The 22,545-nt window shown below is 38.3% G+C and overlaps 1 protein-coding gene across 1 annotated transcript in view; it reads right to left on the bottom strand.

The window, feature by feature from the left end:
• RSBN1L (round spermatid basic protein 1 like) overlaps positions 1-21,646 on the bottom strand; it is a 32,284-nt gene extending 10,638 nt beyond the window's left edge. The window contains exons 1-2 of the mRNA XM_031059035.1: positions 21,537-21,646; positions 10,220-10,863 (exon numbers count right to left, since the gene is read on the bottom strand). Coding sequence (XP_030914895.1) covers positions 10,220-10,863; positions 21,537-21,585 — 693 coding nt within the window. The 5' untranslated portion in view covers positions 21,586-21,646. The remainder of the gene's footprint in view (positions 1-10,219; positions 10,864-21,536) is intronic.
• Positions 21,647-22,545: the final 899 nt, after the last annotated feature.

The raw sequence follows: 22,545 nt of genomic DNA, 5'->3' as shown, positions 1-22,545 counted from the left end.
AGGAGGAACCCTAAAACCACTTTCTGAAGCTACAGACACCCACAAATCTGACACTTTATTAAAATGCCTAACACACAAAAGGATGTTCTTCCACTGACATAAGTAGCTTAGTATTCCACTACTCCAGTCCAAGATATTGGAATGATGTTTCCATCTACATCCCTGATTAAAGAGAACCATTTTTCTGCCTTTTCCATGCTTCTTCATGCTACCACTCTCCCAAGTAACAAGTGATAAGACAAGAGAAAGTGGCCTGAAGTTGTGTCAAGGGAGGTTTAGATTAGATATTAAAAACATTTCTTCACCAAAAAAGTTCTCAAGCACTGGAATAAGCTCCCCAGGGAAATGTTGAGTCACCATCCCTGGAGGCATTTAAAAGATGTGTAGATGTTGAATTTAAGGACATGGTTTAGTGATGGATTTGGCAAGACTGGGTTAACACCTGGGCTCTTAAAAAGGTCTTATAGGTCTTTTTCATCCTAAATCATTTTATGATTCATACAGAATATGATAAACTGGTTGTGAAACTAGCCCAAGCAAAAACTATAAAAATTCTCCTAAAAATACTAAGTTAAAGCTTGGAAAAGCTGTGAAGCTTCCAGTTGGATCAACCCACCCATCTGACTTATATACCACTAGATGCTGGTAAAGAAACCTGAAGTCAGCAAGTATTTAGTTGCAGCATAATGCTGGCATTAAGAAGGATCAATTAAGAAATTTTTAATTTGTTCCCAAAAAAAAACCCCTGCCACTGAAAGTTAAAACTGAAATATGAGCACAACTTTTTCAAGCATTGTTTGTCCAAGCCCTTTCACCCCCAGCTTCCCAACCAATCACCCTGCCCTTGATCACAAGGCAGTACAATTGCTTCTCAAGATCCAGCTTAGGTGAAGAAATCCAACATGAATGCTTAAATAATGTCAAAGTTACAAATGATGAGTGGTTTATTCTGGCACCATATTCAGAATCACATCATTGCAAATACAGAATGAAATGTCTGAGTGATTATGAACTCTGTAGTGGCCTAACCCCAGGCAGCAGACACTGATCTTACAGCCCCTGCTCACTCACCTCTCACAGTTGTGAGACATGGGAGAGAACAGGAAAGGCAAGGAAATGTATGGGTCCAGATAAACAGTGTTTATTCAGTGAAGACAAAACTGAAGAAGAAAAACCACCAAGTGCTGCTCTCCACCACTCACCAACTCCCACAAGCAGACTGATGCCCAGCAGTCCCAAGCAACAGGCACCTTCCAGCCAACCCATCAGTCCTCTCAGGCTTTTTTTGATGTCCTACAGCACAGAATACCCTCAAAGTCACTTGGGACCAGCTGTCCCAACCATGTCCCCTCCCAGCTTCTTGCCCACCCCAGCCTACTCCCCAGGGGGGTCCTGGAAGCCTTGACCCTCTGCCTGTGATGCTCAGCAATAGCCAAAACAGCAGTGTGTTACCAACAGTTTTAGTCACAAACCCAAAACACAGTCCACAAAGAAAATTAACCCGTCCAGACCCAGTATAAGCAGGAAATAAATCCATGATGGTGATCAAAGGACATCTGCTCTCTTTCCCCTTCTCTCCTGAGAGGATTAGGTCTTCTGAAGATGGACAGGGAGCAAGCCTAGGGAACTGATCTGAATTTAATCCAGGAATTACCTAAGAATTTTTCTGTTTTACAAAATAATAAAAAATAAATAAAGACATAGGCCATAAATACTAATACCCGGCCAGAAAGAACAAGAGAGAGTTTGAAAGATGAAGCAGCTGTGGGCAAGTGAAAAGTAACTCCTATTTCATCTCTTCCATGAACTCGGTTGTAGCATCCCAAACTCTAGTCTTGGAGAAGAGGGTCATGCTTTAACTGCATTACCTTAGATTAGGCTGAAGGCTTAGAAAAGCATGCATAAAAAGGTGGGGTCATTCTTGGTGAGGAGCTAATTTTCACTCATTCCCAACTTAGACTGCTACTAAGCAATGGTGTGAAAACAACAAAACCTCCCATTGATGTTTGACCAATGGCAAACCTAAAATTAATCCCAATAAAGACAACAACCAAACAAATATAACCTATGGCATATTAGATAACAGCAACATTTTCCCTTCCTTTTACTGTCAGTATCCTTTGGCTGGTTTGTTCACAGGAAGAGAAATAGACTGCTCTGTGTATTTCTAAACTCACAAAAACAATATTGATGTACTAAAACCAGTACTCATCAAATTCTATATTAAATTATGCATTGACTGCTAATAGAGTACTACATATATTAAGTATTTTATATATATACATATACCCCTTCAATAAAACAATCTTCCTAGATGCAATTTCACAGCTTACAATGTGACTAGGTTTTTAGAATTTTACAGACTTGCTCAAAACTGGAACAATTTAAATCCATAATAAAAGGAGAAATCAAGGTCATGCTGCTCTTCCAGCATGTGGTCAGGAATGAACACACACAAATTACCAAATATATGCAGTATAATACCATGGACAGGTAAAAGAGATAGAAACATAAAATAATAAATACGACATCCTAACTTCTTCTCATGTAGCTTACATTTGAAGTATGTCACCTAAAAACACACAAAAGGAGACTGTGTCATTCTCTGGCATCACAGTAATGGAAAACTGTTACAGTAAAACCACCACTGAATCCACAATTAGTAAAACTTGAGAATTATCTGCTTCTGTGACTCACATGGCCTCAACTGATTTTTTAATGCAATAGCAAATGTTTTGACACAAATGTCTTGGTGTCTGACAAGAATCTGAAGACCAAATGCAAAAATACATACATATATATATATATATATATATATATAAAAAATACCAAAAATACATTTAAGCAATGTCATCCTACAAATGGAAACATTTTAGACACTATATGTTAAATATTTTGTGTTTGAATAAATCACAAAGTGGAGGGAACAATCCAGAGAAACCATGCATTTCAAGAGAGGAATTTAAAAAATGTAAACTGGGGCACATAACAACTGAATTCCTATTTTTAATATAGTAGGGTGTGGGTTGTTGTGGGGTTTAAATGGAGGAGGGTTTTTTTCTTATTTGAAACTTTATAATTTTCCTGCTAGAATTTCAAGGTTTTAATTTCTTTCAATTTTTCACCTTTAAAACCAAGAATGTCTGGAAAAAAGGTCTTCAGAGAAAAAAAAACCAACAAAAACAAACAAGTTATCCACCAACTGAACTCAATTTCAAGAAACCCATGAAGTTCCACCAAAGACCAACGGCAAAACCCAAAAACATTACACGACCTAAAAACATGCAAGGACATTGAGGGTTTTGCTACAGTAGTGCACAAGCAATGCACTTACACACTGGTATCTCAGAACAGAAAAATCTCATTTCAGAGTCAGGGTTAATCCCAAACACTGCAGCCATGAAGAGGCCATTGCCACTCCTGCTAACTTGGTACATTTCAGTGAAGTGCCCAAGCGGTTTTCTGTTCCTTACCAATTTTATTCAAATCCTTAAATGCCTTCTTATACTTTCAGTTTCAAATGGGAGCCAACACTGAACAAATATTCATCAAAATTGCTCTGATTTTACAAATACTCCTTAATCTGTTTGGCTGCTTTTTACTATTAAACCACATGTACTTCATACTCCTTCCTTCACCTTTTTTCCCTTTTTTAGGTCAGGGCTTTGGTATCAGAATGGGATGTCTTGACAGTTCTGGCATTACTCAATTGTCATTAAAAATCTAAATTCAAGAAATAGTTTTTCCCAATTGGAAGTTTCTGGAAACACAATCTCAAGATTTGATCAGCTTAAAAGCAAGAAGCAAGTTCTATTGAAAACAAAGTTCTACTGAAAACTACTTGAACACAACTGAAAAGACATAGTTCCAATATAAAAGAATTCTGTCTAGAACTCAGGAAATTAATATATGGAAATAAATACTGCACAAATCTTTAATGATAAGGAAATGAAGCACTAAACAATTATTTGAGATTTTCTTTTAAAAATATTTTCAGCAATTCCCCTCAAATACTAAAGGAACTAATGATTTCAAGCAGGATGTCACAAATTATTAAAGAGCTAAATAGCAAAACCTCTCTGCAAAAAAAATGTCAAAGAGCTATACAAGGAGGACAGCAAGGAGAAGATAATATTAAAAGATGATAAAAGAGAAAGGGGATTACAAGCTCTGTGCGCAGAACCTGAAAAAGTGAGGACAACCCCTCACAAAGCCACACTACAAACATGAACTATCATTACTATCACTGGTCTTCCTCTAAAATACTTATTCATTAATATTTGACTATTCAGTGTCCATCACAGCTAGCATGGGAACATGAATTTATTCCAAACAGGGAACAAAACTGACAAAAATTGTTTCTCTGAAGATGCAATTGCCTGTTGTTATGGAATGGGGCTGATTGTGCAGACCCACAGTCATCCTTGAGCTACCTTTGACACACATTTCAACAATGTAATTTGCCAAGTCGGTAATAAAACCAATCCCTCAATAGTATTTAAGAAGTTCTGCTGAATTAATGAACCAAGCTGAACTCACCAGTTCAAGAAGCACCACATCTTGGCACTAGAACATGCAACTGGGAGGAAGGAAGGAATGAGGACATTTTCTTTTGGCAGAACATCTTCTTTAGATGGGCTCTGGCCATTTGTCTAATTGCACACTGCACAGTTAGAGTGACCTTTTCTAAAGTGAACAGGCTGAATGATGTGCATCCTCTTATACCTACAGCACAAAGGCAATGAGGTAAAACAAGACAAAGCTTCAATAAATCAATGAGAACTTCAAGCTGTGTGGTGCAGCTGACAGGAGGAAGAAGTGATACCATCCACAGGCTGGAAAGATGGACCTTGTGAACCTCATGAAGTTAAGCAAAGCCAAGTGCAAGGCCCTGCATGTGGGCTGAGACAATCCCAAGCACAAAAGCAGCATGGAGAATCAACTGAGAGCAGCCCTGGGCAGAAAGACTGAGAGGTGCTGCTGGATGAGAGGCTGAGCATGACTCAGCAATGTGCACTGACAGCCCACAAAGCCAAATGTATCCTGGGCTGCCACCCCAGCAGCGTGGGCAGCAGGGCATGGGAGGGCACTCCGCGCCTCTGCTCTGCTGTGACCCCACCTGCAGTGCTGCAGCCAGCCTGGGGTCCCACAGCATCAACCTGTTGGCACAAGTCCACAGGAAGGCCATGAAGATGATCAGAGGGCTGAAGCACCTCTCCTATGAAGACAGGCTCTTCACAGATAGACTGGAGTTGTTCAGCCTGGGGAAGAGGCTCCAGGGAGATCTTAGAGCAACCTTCAAGTACCTAAAGGGGACTGCAAGAGAACTGGAGAGGGACAGTGTGCAAGGGCATGTAGTAACAGAGCAAGGTGGAATGGCTTCAAATTGGAAGAGGGCAAGTTAGCTATTACAAAGGATTTCTTTGCTGTGAGGGTGCTGAGGCACTGGAACAGGTTGCCCACCAAAGTTATGGATGGCTCACCCTTGGAAGTGTTCAAGGCCAAGCTGGATGGAGCTCTGAGCAACCTGGTCTAGTGGAAGGTGTCCTGTCCCTGCTCATGGCAGCTGATTGGAGCTACACAGTCCTTAGGGTCCCTCCCAAAGCAAACTACTCCATGATTCTAACTCAAAACCACAAAACAAGTTCTTCAAATCTGGAAGACAGTAACACACCATCTTAAAGAAACAGGTGTCAACAGAAGACAGAGGAGCTAGAGACTATTTAGCCTAATTCCAATTTACAGGAAAAAAAGACACTTAGCTGGATAATTGCTACAACTATCAAGTACCTAGAAAATAAGATAGTAAGAACTAATAAACATGGTCATGTAAAAAAAATTGAAAATCAAGTCAAACTAACCTTTGTTACTATGACTGGATAGCTTGTTCAGAGGACCAGTAGATATCTTAACATTTGACATGTCCACTATATTCTACAAACTGCTACAGAAACATGGTCTAATAAGAGCAAACTGTGGGCAGTTTAGTCTGTGCTTATGTACCTATCTCATTTTGAGGCAGGAAGCAAGGATCCTTCCTTTGAAGGCAGTGTATCCTCATAAAACCCACAGGCATTGCAACACTGGAAGTCATAGGAAAGGATCAAAATTAACAAAGCTTGAAACTGGAGAGGGGGTCTGAATGCAAAGTATATAATTCAGTTTAAACAAAAGCAAGAACTACACTCACATACATATTTAATGAACTGCATGAACCTGAAAAGGGGAGAGACTCAATTAGCAGAAGCTGCTGCTACAGCAGATCACAAACTGCTCTGAAAAAGGAAGAAATAGATATAAGAGCAATAATTTGCAAGACACTTGCAGCAATCTTCTCATAGTCTTTGACATCAATACACCAGGCAGACACTGTCAATTTTTAGTATCATATATTAACCAAAAAATATGGATGACTGAATTGAACATAAGGGGAGATCACTAAGAGTAATGAGGGCATAACATGCAATCACAGACAGAAATAACTCAAATTACTTGATCTAGGGAGAGGGGGAAAAAGAAGTTATTAAGCAATCTTCAAATATAGAGAAAGCTGAATGAAAAGGATAAATTGTTTGCCTTCTCCACTAAAGACCAGAATAAAAGGATAAGAGGTCAAACAAGGAGAAAATGACTTTATAAAGGATTTCTTTGTAAAGAGTAAAATCACCTTGATATCTCCCGCAAACACATCAGACAAGGACTTGTCAAATACAGCTTTAAAACAGTCCATCTTGTTTGGCAGCAGAGGAATTGTCTGGTACTGTGTCGCATTTTACCTCATCTGTACTAAGAAGTTGCCTCTGATGCAAGACAGTAAAATCAATGCACTCAGCATTGTTAAACGTCAGCTGGGAGCTTTGGGGTTTCAGCACAGCAATAAAAACTTACACTTGCCCAGCACCAGGAAAAAAAATTAAAAGTTCAAAATATTAACATTTGTCTCAACAGCACTGAATAGCTTAAGTGAAGTGATGTAAGCTGCAAGTAGGTGGCAAAAGCTGATTATTTACGTTCTTTAAAATCCTCCTAAGAGTCTGACGAGATCCATGGCTATCGGGTAACTGATGCAGCTGTTGCCATCTACACGAACACAGAGGCCAGGCAAGATGGAGCTACAAGACAATTCTTCACCACCTGAAGGACTGATTTAGTGGCTACAAGGATATCCAGACTAATTTCATTTTGCCCAGTTACAGAAACTGTCTCACTAAGCCTTGCAGTCAGTTCAGAAAGAGCTGTTACACTAATGCAAAAAAATTTTAAGGAGTACTCAGGCATAGGCCCAAGCTGGATGATGAAAAACTTCCCATTTCCTCTCCCTGCAAAATTTAAAAGCTAATTCCCATTAGAAAGAGCCAGTACCAAATTCCTCTCTCCTGCATCTGCTGCAAATATTCTCACAAATCTGTGTCCTTTATCTTCTAACAAGTAAAATTACATTACTCCTATCTGACACAGGTGTATTGGGGAGCAAGCTGAAAGGAGTTAGTTTCCAACTCTACAATTGTGAAAACTAACTAAATTACTTGAGAGATGCAGACCTTCCAGGTAAACTTAGGAGGACCCCAATTTGACCTCAGCAACAGAATTTACTGTGCAATCTGATTCTTGTCACAGAATTTGATGACTAAGAAATATGCATTACTTAAAACCAAAAAATGACAAACCCATATCTGTCACAAAACAGGAGGTGGAAGATTGAGTAGTAACAAAAGGACCAACTTGAAAAAAATTAATAAAACACTCTATTACACTTTCCATTTCAGGCTTAGCTCAACCTTCATTCTCCTTTTTATAATACTTTTCTTGATCTTTTTAAATACTTACATTTGACAGATTGATTACATGTGCTACATGTAATCTGAGAAACCACCAAAGAACCTCTTGTACCAAAGTGAGCTTCATTTCAGTGTTTTAGTTAAAATTACCAAAGGAATACCCAAGTTTCTTAAAGCTGATGAAGTCCAAGATACATACTCAAAGCAGGTTTGATAAAATCAACTTCCTCCTTAGACCTCAGAAAACAAATCCTTCCTCAACTAAGGCTGTACAACAGCTGCTCAGGCTGCCCAGGACAAGGAACACCACAGCACAAAGCTGGGGAAATGTAGGAACAGAAAACCAAATATATTTAAAGTTTCATCAAAATATACTGCAACAAGATATTAGAATTCCTTTAAAAGATTCACAAAGAACCTAGAGAGACAGGATAATGTTCTCAGTCTGCACAAAATGTAACATGTCAAAAAGGAGAATACGAAGCTAACAAAACATTTTAACTGTAGCAGACCACATTAAAAAAACCAAAATACAGAGCCAAAGTAAAACAGAAATAAGAAAACCATAAACAAAATTAGAATCAATAACTAGGCAACCAAGATACTGACTTAAATATTCCAGGAAACAAGAACGCTGCACAGAAGACAAAGTCTGATGTTTGCCTGTACATGTTATTTATACACCCTCTACCCCTTAGTTAGCAAAAATACAAGGAGCCAAGCCTTTTCTGTCAAGCAACCAAACTGAGAAGTGATAAAATGCCATGAAAACTAAGGAAAAAAATGAGGGAACACAAAGGAAAAGATACCAGAACTAAACTTCCAGCCAAGTAAAATACAGCTTAGACCAAGGAGCTGACCAGCTGAATGCTGTTAATAACACACTTCAGCTTCTTTCATCTACCACAGCCTCTCTCTGTTCCTCCTTCACTTACACAAAAATGGGGAATTAGGATTTCAACCCCAAAGAACACAGGACTGGTTTAACTACAGATGTTGATGTTACCATTGTAGTAACAATCTATCCCTCTAGTAAAATAATTCTATGATAATTCACAGCAATAAAATTTGGGCTTTTATTAACTATTTCTTTAGGGCAGGCACTAGCACACACACTATGCCTGTGTTAATGCTACCCAAGAGAATCAGCTGGATTTAAAGAACAGATCCAGCTTTTCTTATCTAAAATGGCCAAACAGCAGCTCTGGAGAGCTGCCTGTATGTTCTGTGATTTTTATTAATAATGATTCAGTATACTCATACTCAAGAAAAATAGTGACTGTAGTTCACAGAATATTCATATTCCATGGCAGTAGATATTTTCTCAGCCAGCACTGCAAATGTTCTCTTGCAGCAACATTTTAGTTCTGCATATCCTTGTGCATTAACGCACACCTGAAATTTGTCAATACAAGCAAGTGTTCTATGCAAATGTCTATGCAGCCAAAGGGAAAAAACAGGCATGGTTTTCATGAAAGAGATGACAGTGCAACTTACACTTGAACTCTACTAGTCTTCGAAGTGAAGATTAACTAGTTTAAAGCTGATCCATACAACATCAAAGTTCACAAATATGGGAGTTAAAAGGGTAATTGTGAGATAAAGTTGATATAAATAACAGGACTGAGTTTCTGCATAAATTGTTTCATGCTCACTGTAGGGGCTTTTTGCAATAACCTCATCACCAGGGTGAAAATCGGACAGATTTTTTTTCCTGAAAACCAGTGCTACAAATAATTTCTGTGCAATGGAAATGTATTTTCTACAGCAACTTAATAAACAGCAGAGGTGATGCTTAATCAGCAGCTGCTGTTAACAGAGTATACAGTAATTTCTTTCCAAAAAATTTAAAATAAAAGAATGTTCAAAAGCTGCCAGTCATTCTACCATTTAACTTAAGAGCTTTCCAGAAAATCTAGCCAAGTGAGGAGAAATGCAAAGGCATAAGGACCAAATCCACACCACAACAACCCCAAGTTTTTCTTTGAGGATGGATTTAGAAAACCCAAACTACAAATACAGCTAATATAACTGTGCCCTATGCAGGTTTTTATGTATAACACTGTATTAAAGCATTTCAGTTTTATGACAACACAGACATACTACTGTTCAGAAACCCAGAAAGCCACAGCTAAACCATTTTAACCCTCCAAAACTCATGGTTAATCTTCAGCTACAGAAACAAATCCAAAGAAACCTACATACACAAGCATGCAAACACTTGCCCTCCCACCAAAAATCCAATTTGATGTCTCAGTTAACAATTTTATGTCTCTTCTCATCTTCAATAACGCAGAACTGACTTATTGAAGAAATCCCTTGTTTCTATCTTCTGTGTCATCCACATAGCAGAGCTAACAGCAACTACTCTAAAAAAAACCCGTTCACAGTTGTTTGAAACCATTATATGACTTTAGAAAGTAAAATGCATAACCTCTTACCTGAGCATGAAAATTTGACATAGTCGTTGTCTCTATATCTTTCTTTCCCAAAATCTCCATTTTCACTGGTGAATTGGGAAAATTAAACGAAAAGTAGTCTAAAAAGTCAGGTAAATAAGTAGCTGCCCCATGAACAATACCCATTACATAGTAAGCTGCACAGTTTTCATTTTCACTAAAAACCAGACCCACAAACTCTTCTGCAAATCTCTCCATCTCCACAGGAGACAAGTGGGAGAGTTCATTACTGTAGGCATGGATAACTGATGCACCTCCGTTAGGCTGGTGCTCAATATGAATCAGCTGTTTGAACTCCAATGTGTCCAACCTTTTGAGTTTATTTTGAACCCGTGGCTCCTTTAACGAGACAAATGGAAACTCACTGTTCTCTGGTATCTTGGACTCACAGTCCTTCTTGGGATCCATATTTTTCCCATTGAAATCCTTAAGATGATCATCTATGATGCCTTTGGCTTCCTGATCCTCAATGTCAGAAACCAATCCTGAGCAGATGGTCTGAATAGATTTGCTGTACATTTTTGGACGCTTCCTCTTCTCATTCTCTTTATGTTTCTTTTTCTTTTTCTTCTTAACTTTTTTAATCTGTAGCTCTTCTGCATTGGTTTTTGGTTTCTCCTTCCCACCTGTTGAGAGTTTAAAAAAAAAATCTCTTGAGGAAATTTTTATACAAAATATATAAAGTTTGGGATTCAAAGTCACCAAAACCCTCACCATGGCACACAAAGACCAGAGACCAAAAGCAAGGGTCACAATATGTATGTTACCAAAAGTGAGGAGGGTAAGAGACACCTTCCATGTGCAATTGATAAATAAGCTGAGACAGCAAAGGAAAGACCTCACAATAACCCAAATTACCCAAGGCTGCTTTCATGATGAGCGGCAGTCCATCATTCCCTTTAGCTGGTCATAGCAGTTGCTGTCCCATAAAGTCCAGAGACACCACAGGACAGCTGTCCAACACTGCCTACAAACCATGCCTGGATATGAACAGCAGCAGCAAGCTGCCCATGAGATGCCACTGCCAGAACTGACCTTGTCTGATGGGCTTCTTCACATGGTCATTCTTTCAAAACTAGATAAACTGTGTTGAAGAACACGTGGGAACAACTAAAAACTCATCCCATACATATTATAAATAAAATTAAAACAAAAGACACATTAAAGAAAACGCAAAAAAGAAACTAGCCTCAAGTTCTCTTAATATACAAGCTGACATGAAAACAAACTGTCCTAAATGTCCAAAATGTCCTAAAGGCAAAAATTACTCATTTGGGGATAGCACATTCAAGTGATTCCCAAGGTAAATGTTTTCACTTGTTTTAAAAAAGTGAGGGGTTTTTTGTTGCAAGTAATAGAAGTGGTAGCCAAAAAAACTTCTAGCACTACACTGCCCTAAGATCAAGCAGTCAAAATGATTTAGCACATCGTAAAACAAAGTTAGTGGGTATGTTTCAGCACAAAATTAAATTCCCACCAGCAATTCAAAACCAGCATGTTCAAACACAGAAGCTTTCAAGTTTAAAAATTGTGTATTTCATTGCAGGACTAAGTAATATGAAATCTGCAAGAGTTAAGTTAGCCAGTCTCTACTACAACGTTGCAGTAGATTATTTTCAACTTGCCAGCCTGCATCTAAGCAACTTAACAAGGGTCCTTAAAGAAAAAAAAAAAAAAAAAAAGAGACCACAACTGTTGGTGCATGGAATCACAAATTCTTGCTGCTAAATACCTCTGGGATTCTTGAAGTGGAGGCAGATTTAGTTATCTCCCTGGATTATATTTTCTCACAGAGAGGGGAATGAGAAGTGCCCTGAGGTCACCTCATTTCTTATTTAGTCCAAACAAGGAAATGGATTCTAGGATTTCTTAACCTAATCTACACAATTGATAACTACAAAGACTCCCTTCACTCAGAATCAGATTTAACACTGCACACTCTCTAAACACAATTTCACTTTTAGCTAACTAAGGTCAACTGCCAAAAGTTCAACTGCCAGTATCTCCATGGAAGTCTGTGCTTTCTTAGGCTAAATTTAATGTAAACCCAGCACCAAACCTCAGCAAGAGGCCTGCTTCATCTGGTAGATGCAATATTCACCACTTCTTTGTTAATATCCTCTTTCTGTCAGAGTCTTTAGTCTAGTGGGCATGAGAAGATCCAGAAGAGCAGCAACAGGTGTTAACAATTAAGTACCTCAACCTTAGAGGAATCCTAAAAATGGTTCATTCAGGGTGGCAGAGTCCTTGTGTGTAATATCATTACCTGGCAAAAATCACCTACTGCTCCGTTCTGGAGTATTGTAATGGTGTCATTATGGCACGAGCTCCAGTCAGTGGGAAATAAAAAAATGGTATATGAGAGTGGGAAGTTACATATTGCAGACTTTGAAATCTCAATACAAATCTCAAAATACAGACTCAGACATGTTTCCGCTCCTCCTGACTGCAGGAACACACAACTACAAAAAAGCATCCACAAGTATATAGGTATTGCAAACTCTTAACAATGCTTTAACTTAGCATTTTAAAATTGTTTCGCTCTAAATATGATTTTTTTTTTGCTGTGCTCATGGATATCACAAAGAAGTCAAGCATTCTGCAGATATTATATTAGTCTGAATATACAAACTATGGAATTGTAGCACCAAATGCTGGAGCAAGGTGATGCAGGGGGAAGCAGGAGTTACCTGCCAACACACTTCACTTATTTTCAAATGGAGATCAGAGTTTTTTCCAACTAGTCACTCAGATCTGGGACATTATGTATGGCAGAAACGGATGGAAATTTGTATTTACTGGGGTTCAATTAGAGTAATGTAAATGGCATCAAACTTCACAGCAACCAAGTGCTGCAGTAAGAGCCAAATTGCCCTCTCCTACTTGAGCATGTTTGCTATCACCAAAGAAAATCTTAAGACAAATGAAGATCAGCATCTCTATGTTCTTGCTGAGCATCCAGCTATTAAATTACATTATATCATTACTAGCTGAAATGTAAAGTGCTTCTATAATAGATGGGTATGAATTTGTATCTGTGAAAAATGACAAAAACTACTGACTTCCATTCCTAAAGTACAAGAAGGAGATGATCTGATTTCCCCTTTCAACCTGTACCATTCCTTTTGAACTTCTGAGAAGTTTTATTAACAATCAATTTCACTCAACTGCTCCTGTAATATCTGGTGGCAGTTTCTTTAATCCCTCACTTAACGTATTTCAAGGACGCAGCTATGCAATAAAATTTAAAAAAACTAACCAAACAAACAATTCCACTATTAAACAACAAAGCAGACTTCCTTAGAGAGGTGGTCAATGCCCTGAGTCAGTCAGTGTTCAAGAGGCATTTGGACAATGCCCTAAACAACAGGTTAAACTCTTGGTCAGCCCTAAGGTGGTCAGGCAGTTGAACTGGATGATCACTGTAGGCCCCTTCCAACTGAAATAATTGATTTTTTCTAATCATCAGTGAGCAGCACTCAAAAGAGCACAGCCATGGTCTTGAAAGCTGTGGCGCCTTTAAGACAGAAACAAAATAGATGGAATGTAAATCAATCTCAAATTATGCAAAGTTCTTGTGAACATATCCAAAAAGTGTTTGTCTTCAAACCCAGTTGTAAAAGTAATTCTTATTTCACTTGGTATACATCTATGGAAGCACTTAAAACCTTAGAAGGAATTACAATAAGACATTTTTTAATGAAGAACATTTATCATTCCCTCTGTTTTCACATCATCGCTACAAAGCCTTCAGAAGAGATAAAAGTTTTTAACCAGAGGATAAAAATAATTCCCTTTTTGGGAATATAAAAAAAATTTTCTGCTCAGCTTTAAATACATTGATTTTAATACAGACTGCTTTTACTTCTGAACACAAGATAAAAGGGTTATGCCATTTACATACATATCAAGTATACAATTAATCATTGCACACTTTCTCAAATCACACCAAGTTGCAAAAATGATGCACACAATTTAGAACAAAATAAATGTTTGCTCACAGCCCCTCACTTCTGTGCACAACTCTCTTCCACTGAATTTTTTGGATCTCTATATTTAAGAAGGATGGAACTGAGATCAGTTTTACTTCTGAAACACTTGGAAACCAAGAGAGCAACAATCACTGAAAGAACAAAAGGCTGTATAACAAAAAAAAAACCCCAGAAGATCTGTGATGGAAGGTAGCAGGGCCCCCTGAACTGCTACTTGGTAAGTGTCTATCCTTGGGAGACAAAACATCAATCCCGTCTTCAATGTCTGAACTACTGATGCCACTGAAGCAGAAAAAAGCCTTAAAACACAGATATCAGAAGATAAAGAGGATTCCAAATGGGCTTTTTTCAAAACATTACTAGAATTAAACACTTTGAAAAAAATTGCACACCATCAAGAGTAAAACTTAGATCTCTAAAACCACTTCAAGCAGGAATTAGGTAACACAACTTCAAAAACTGCTTAGTTGTTTTGAGCCTTTTTAAAATTCACATGAAAATGACATACATACAGAAAATTATTTGTGTAGATACTTCATACACCCCACATTGCAAAGAAAAAAACATTTTAAAATCAAATTGTATATTGGAAGACTGAAAAAATGTGACAATTATTCGGCCTTCAAATGGATATGACACAGCTGAGCAATGTATCAACTCACTGCCAGATGATCCAACCTCCCAGTCTCCTCTGTCACTGCTCCTGGCACAGGGTCCTGCACCACTGCTGCTACTGACTGCTGCTCATCAGCTGCACAGCAACTCAGTGGCTCAGCAGAAAGCTGTTCACTCTGCTGCTACAACAGGGAACCGCTTCCAGTCAGACAGGAATTAAAGCACACAGGCCACTGAGAGCAGGACACAGGGGGTACCAGCAGCACCCACCCCTCCTCAGGGCAGCAAACCACCTGGTCTGCTCAGCTACTCTGTCCCCCACACCTTCTCCATCCACCCCTGCACTGAACAAAGCTGAATTTTTACAGATTGAAAAAGTCCCACCACCTCACCCAACAGTACATTTATGAGACAGGATCAATTTCTTAAGAAACCTTAATAGAAATTTTTGTAACTTGAACACTTGAACTTTTAAATTTAACAAAGAAGTTATAAAATTTACCTTTTAAAGGTAACACTTTAGTTCATTTATCTGTAATACACATCAGATTACAATTTCCTCCATCTATCCTCTTACAATGAGTGTGGGTGGTGCTTGGTCTCCACACTGCTTTGCCACCTTTGACACCCAATTTTAGAATACTTATGTTCAACTATTTTAGCGTACAGACAGTTCTCCTGAGGAATACAAACACAAAATGAAAAACTGATTTCTAGAAGTAAACAGTATTTCTCAGTAAAGCTTGAATAGAATATAACAGATAGAGAAGGAAGCACATTTCTAGCCTAAGGCTTTTGCTCTGATGGATTTCAAAGATCCACTCTGAAGTAGATGTTTAAAGCTGCTAAGAAGCTGCAAATAGTTAAGAGCAAAAAGAGTTGGCTTGCTGGAATACTGGAATTGCCATCAGCAATGTTCAATAAATAATTTCTTCTTTTTCTTCTTCTGTATTAGCTGTAGAGAGGACCAGAAACACACTCATTCAGTCACTTCTCTGCTGTATATATCAAAGTACTTTAAAATAAAATGAGCTGCTTCTTCCAAAACCAGTAACACTGCTTTGACACTTCACTAATGGACACCAAAAAAGAAGAGCAGCTTTCCTCATCTCTCTAGGGCAGTAATCAAGTTGCTCCAGAGCAGACAGGCAGAACTTCATGAAAACATAAATAAGCAATCCAAAAGTTTAAATAAAGATCCCAACAAAAGGGTGAGATATCCAACCTACTTTGTTTTAAGTCGGATTTGGGAACAGCACTGCAGTACTTGTTACAAGCTAACCGGATTCACCTCTTACTGCTGAGGCACACACTGGCAACCCAAAACTCAAGATAGGTGTATCAGAGAGTCTTAACCAGCACACATAGTACAGGTGTGTACATACATACATATACATACAACTCTTGGAATCATATTTCACACATTTTGAAGTGCATGGCATATTTGTCTCTATGTGACCTGAGATCCATTTAGACACAACAGGTATTGAACCTATGAACAAAAAGCTTTTTCCACAACATGGTTTGGAAACACGAGACAGAAGTTAACAATTTTAAGTCGCATTAAAAACATTTCATTTAAAGTGACTCACTGCCCTAGGACCCCAAGAATGAAAAATAACAGGGACATGGGGTAGATAAAAAAACTCTCAGCATCCGCATTTACAGGACCTTTTCCCTCTGACCTGTTGTTAAAAAGCAGACTGAGCTCACACTTTACTGGACTATAAAAAAAGCAAAGAACAGCTTCTGCTCTTATTTGGCCTAGCAGTATCTGCACGAGGATAGAGCTGCAAAATCTGCACTGTATCAATAAAGAAATCAGAAGAATGGAAGTTATGTTCATTCTGTTCATGCACGCACATACTCAGCAGTATCAGAACTAATGCTAAGTAACTTTTAGCTATCTTCTAGGCACCAAGCCTTATGTACCATAAATAGAAAAATAATTCTCACATGCACACATCTATAGGACTGGTAGATCTTTCAAGGTAACTCAGCACACCTTATTTTTTATGGTGCCATAATATACCTGTCAGTGTTAGTGATATGGGACTTACTACTAAGGACTGACACTCAAAACTGCTCAAATTTTATGCAAATAAGCCAATGCTCTGTTATTACAAGATGACACATACTTGTAATCAAAACTGATGCTAGACAGCCTAATATCTGGTTTATCTGTCTAATGACAGACACCTTCCAAATGTAAGTTTTTGCAAGAAGTCAGACACTACCTGAAATTTATTTTATGTTGTGTTTTGTCCATTTGTTGTGCTGGATCATTTGATCTGAAATTTTAAATAAGCAGAGACCATGAAGTTGAATACTTTATTCAGTTGTTTCAACTAGAGTAGGTGTTTCTCAACTGAGGTCACAGCCAGAATTATTAGAGGGATACTTAAAGACATTTCAAAACAAAAGCCAAAAATTAGTAATGCTTAACTCTTTGTTTCCCACAGTTTCTAGCTGACAGCTAGTAGCAGGAAGGCACAAACATTTTTAACAGCACCCAGTAATTTAAATCGGTTTTCACTTCCTTACTTTAGGAGAGCCTAGCCACCAAAATTTAACATTTTCATTTTGATGTACCAGAAGCCTTTGTTTCAAGCTCCAGATCCCCAGCTCCAGCAGAAAGCTTTCCAGCACAGCTCTCCCTCCAGTTGTCACTTGCTCCATCTCATCTGACATCTGTGTTTCACCCTCTACTCATATATTTTATTGATAAAAGTTGGTAACTTGGTGCATAAGGACTGTGAAGCAAACCCAGTATCAGACAAATCAGTGTGGCGGATTGTGTGCCCTGCACTCTTATCTCAGTCTTACTCATTCTCTCAACTAAAGTGCACTACATAAAAATACTTGAACACTTTCCCTAAAGATACATGAAGGCTCATGTCTCATGTTCAATACGCTGATTTTATAAATACTCATGTAAAAAAAAATCTATAAAAAATTTTAAAAGGTCATAAAAATGTACAATTAAATGTCATTTCTTCCAGAAGAATAATTTTTAAAAGTCTTTAGAAAACAATTTGGATTTACGTATGTTCATACCAGCAAATAAAATGTTCATTTTCAGTTCTTTCCTGAATTTTGGCATTCAATAAAGCAAGGCATTTAATCTTGCAGAAACACATACTAAGAATTTCTCCTACTGCAATTTTAGCAGTTGTTGTGCTCAGATATAAATAATCAGGGAAACAAGACTGACTTTTTTTTAAAATGAAAAACAGAAATGGGACTGTTTACAAATAAGCCCATTAATCATCCTCTTTTTTGCAGAACCTCCAGTAAGTTTGTCACATCACACTGGTGCAAATATTTTGCATTAAATGCTTAATATCTAGACAGTAACTATTTACAATGCAGATTCTTCTTAAAAGTAAATTTAAATCACTTAGAGTTTCTGGATTTTTAACAATACGCATGTGCCAAGCAGATTTTGTCTGAAAACTGAGCTCATCCTTCCACACAGCAGAGACACAGAGGCAATTCTACAGCCTTATCTACAGAGAATACAACTTTTAAGTGCAAAAGGATGACAAACTTTTTAATTCTAGGTTTATAAAAAAAGCCATCAGGCTCTCTGAAAAGCCTCATTTCCTTTGGTAGCCTCAAGCACAGCAGAGAAACTCTTTTTCAGAATCACCCTTCTCCAACACGGGCAAGTTTTATCACTGCTTTCAACAGAATGCCAACCCAAGTTTAGGCAGATGAACAGCTCACAACTCAGAGCCTCCAAGTATAAATAAACTCTTCCACATTCAGCTTAGAGCACCAAAATTAGGCTTATACACCAGCTCTCCCTCAAAAGGCATCAGTCCCTCGGCACTGACCTCTTCTAGAACTCGTCACCTCTGACCTTGGACAGCCAGTTGAGCTGTCTGAAGTCACGTAGGCTGTTACCTCCACCCCCCCTCAGCCAAAGGCAGTCACAAACAGATGGTCAGAGCAATATTTTACAACAAGATATAGATCTAATACCTAGAAGAAGGAAATAAGCTGTCTTTAGGCACTGTAGTCTTGGTCTCTAAACACACACACACTAAAAATAGAAAAAACAACCACAAAAGCAAAAGCCTGAAGAAATGGAAAGCAGACTCATTCCAAAGCCCACACAGTAAATCCTGAGCTCAAAACAATAGGGCTTGAAGTTTAACTTTTCTTATACAGGAAGAAGACACTCTTAAATAAAGAGCTAGTAATTGAAAAGGTCACAGAGACACTGACCACTGATATATACATGAAGCTGCATCATAAAGCACTTCTGCCTCTGCTCTCTCTTGCCCAGGATGTATAAGTTAGATCACATCAGCAGGACAGCTCAGGAAATGTTATACAAACCTCACAGAACATATAAGCACATTCAGTCAGATTTTGGAGGCCCACAGAAGACACCAAGCTGCTGTTCTGAACAGGATACAAAGCCTGTGGAGATGATCTGCCTGCTCTAAATAACTGCCCTCCTGACTCACCCCCTTCTTTCCCTGAAATAGGAGTCAATTTTGCAGGATACTGGCAAACCAAATACAGCCTCTACAAAACACTTAACAGCCAACACCTTAAAGAAAATATAAAATATACTTGAGTGATAAAAAGTCAAATAAAATAGGGGTAAAGCATCTAATGCACTTGTAGCACTGTTTGCTGTGAAATAAGCTGTCCTGCTTCTCAAAAGAAGTCTTTTAACACAGTCCCTGGGCATATACATTTGAACATTAACTTGAAAATAAAGCACTATTTTAAGCTCAGCAGCCCCATTAGATATCATCTATTAGACTGGGGCAAGACAACTTGCTGTCTTTGCAGATTGCACCTCATCTGCTGAATGGCAACAGAAATAGGACCCAGTGTAAAAAAAGGCTGCTACTCAAACAAAGCCTGAAGAACCCACTGTTATGGCAGTTACATGCTGCCCTGTATCTCAACCATCGACTTCCTCCCACATGCTCAGCAAGGACAAGTCACACCTGCCTTTTGCACAGGAAGTCACCAGCTTACACAATGCTCAAGTTCAAAGCAGTACTTTGAGATCTGATCAACACAGGTTTTAAGCTGTCATTGTTGTTAATACAGTTACTTGTGTGTAGAGTATAATACGTGATGCAGTAATTAAAGGGCTCTGTGCCTCTGACCTCTTCTGAAGTTCAAGATTTAATTTGAAAGTTTCACTTTCTGGTTTGTAAATTAAATCCTACAGTATACAAAGTAACATAAAAACATATCAGGAATTTGTTCCTAACTTCAAAAGCACGGACTGAAAATAACAGATTAAAAAAGCATTTGGTCTACTCAAATAAGCAACACCCTCACAGAAAATCTGATGCAGCATGACCTAAGTAAAGAGTAAGGTGGTTCAAGTACTGGCTTAATTGCTGTGCTCAAAGGGTTGTGAGCAGCAGCACAAATTCCAGCTGGAAACAGTCGCTGCTGGAGTAATCCAGACCTTAATATCTTGTGTTGGTATTGTTCAGCCTCTCCATTAATGGCATCATAGGACAGAGCACACCCTCAGCAAGCTGCAGCTGATCCAAAACTGGGAGAAGGAGTTGATGCACCACAGAGTTGCACTGCCAGAGAGAGGGACCTTGAGAGGCTGCAGAAATGCAGAAACTTGGGGGACTCATGAAGTTAACAGAGAGGTGGGTAAAACCCTGCACCTGGAAGAAATAAACCTGTGAAGCACAGGTTGATGACCTTCTTCATTCCCTTTCATCAGGTTTTTCCACACACTGATAAGATCCTCCTTGAGCCTCCTCTTCTCCAGGCCTATCAGTCCCAGCAGTCTCTGCCTTTCTTCATAGACCATACAACAGACACCTAGCTTGTGGACCTTTCAAGACCATCTAGTCTAACCTGCTGCAATAAGCAGGAACAATTAGATCTGGTTGCTCAGAGCCTAATTCTTGACCTGCCCTTGAACACCACCAGGGATGGAATATCTGTCACCTCTCCGGGCAACCTGTTCCAGTCTCTTATCATCATCATTACAAAAAAAAAATCTCTGTATATGTAATCTGAATGTAGTTGTCCAGTGAGACTGTTACCTCCACCCTTGGAGATAAAGAGTCTGATAATCCTGGGCAACCTGCTCTAGTTGATCATACCTGGAGCAGTTGGACTAGATCCCTTCCAACCTCAACTACTGTACAGTTCTAAGATTCAATGGATGTACAAGCCACATGAGAATGTAACCTTAACTACCTTTCATTACAGAAAACACTTGAACAAATTAGCCAAAATTAAGACTGCATGTTGCATACAATTGCCTAGTATTTGACAAAGCTCCTGAATTATAACTCCTTAATTACTCAGTCTTGTACAATTAATGTTAGACATAAAATGTAACATGCATTCATTTTTCCTCTCCACAAGATATAAAATGATAACCTACATCTTGTCAGCAGTTATTGAAGAATCACTAATATTGTTCCTTGGTGTACTAGTCTTTCCTATTACTACTATTGTATATACAACGCTGTGATGATAGTTTTATCTTTAATTTCCAATACCCAGCACAGTTGACAAAAAAAATTAACATCTATATCAGGTTTTAATTCAAAACCTTTGTACCAGCTAACCAGGAAAAATGACATAAGTTAAATGAAAAACATAGTATTAAAATACAGCATCCAATCACAAATACCTCTAGCACTAGAATGAAAAATCACTACACAGTTTGAACCTACCTTTCTGCAGCAATTTGATCTCTCCATTTTCTTTCTTGATTTCATTCATTAGTTTGTGCTTCTTCTTTTCTTTTTGCTTCTTCTCCCTTTCTTTAACTTTGTCTTTGATTTGACCTGAAATGCAAATATTTCACAATTAAGCAAGAACAGAAAAGTAATTGTAACATACATGTTTCCTATTACGCTTATGCAAGCTCTATTAAGAGGATATAGAGGAGGAGTTACAAGGAAATCCCAGTACTTACAATATGAAAAGCTAATATTTATCTGTTGCATAATCCAACATAAGCTTCTTAAACTCAGAAAAGTTTTGTTTGTTATGTTGTGGCTGTATGCAACAACCCAGCAAGTTAACTGTACAGTAATTTTTGCTTACTCCTATACCTCCTGCTCTTATTTTGTATCTGCAGTCAGCTCATTTGTTGAAACTGGAATTGCATACATGACATAAGCATTGAGGAAAAAAAGAATACAGTTAGCATTTTCTTGGGTGCACACCTACACTGAAAACCTCCTATCTATCTATCTATCTATCCATCCATCCATCCATCCATCCATCCATCCATCCATCCATACTCTGAACTTAAAAGCTTTTGCAAATACCTGGGAAAGATGGTTTAATCTGTCAAATGAAAAGTCTTTTATATTACATGCACGGGCTAATGCATCAATAGCAGTCAGATATAATTAATAAAAATATGAGACGTGCTGTATTCACACAGCAGATTTAATTCACTGGTGCTTCCCCTGCTTACCTACAATCAGTAACAGCTTACCTGAGCAGTCTCATTTTTCATTTACTTTCTTGTCAAGTCACTCCAGGTTTTTAAATCCCTGACACAGGAAAGCAGAGGCTTTAGGCATGCTTTCTGCATGTAAAATACTAGACCTAGAGGAATCCATAGTTTCAAGCAGTCATCTTTGCAAGCCAAGTTGAGATTCACTTATGAGGCCAAGCATTAAAGAAGTCAGATTTTACTAGGCTTATATGCAATGCAGCCAGCACTTC

This window comes from Geospiza fortis, unplaced genomic scaffold, assembly GCF_000277835.1.
Source record: "Geospiza fortis unplaced genomic scaffold, GeoFor_1.0 scaffold424, whole genome shotgun sequence".
Classification (NCBI taxonomy): domain Eukaryota; kingdom Metazoa; phylum Chordata; class Aves; order Passeriformes; family Thraupidae; genus Geospiza; species Geospiza fortis.
This window is presented reverse-complemented; position numbering and strand designations above follow the sequence as displayed.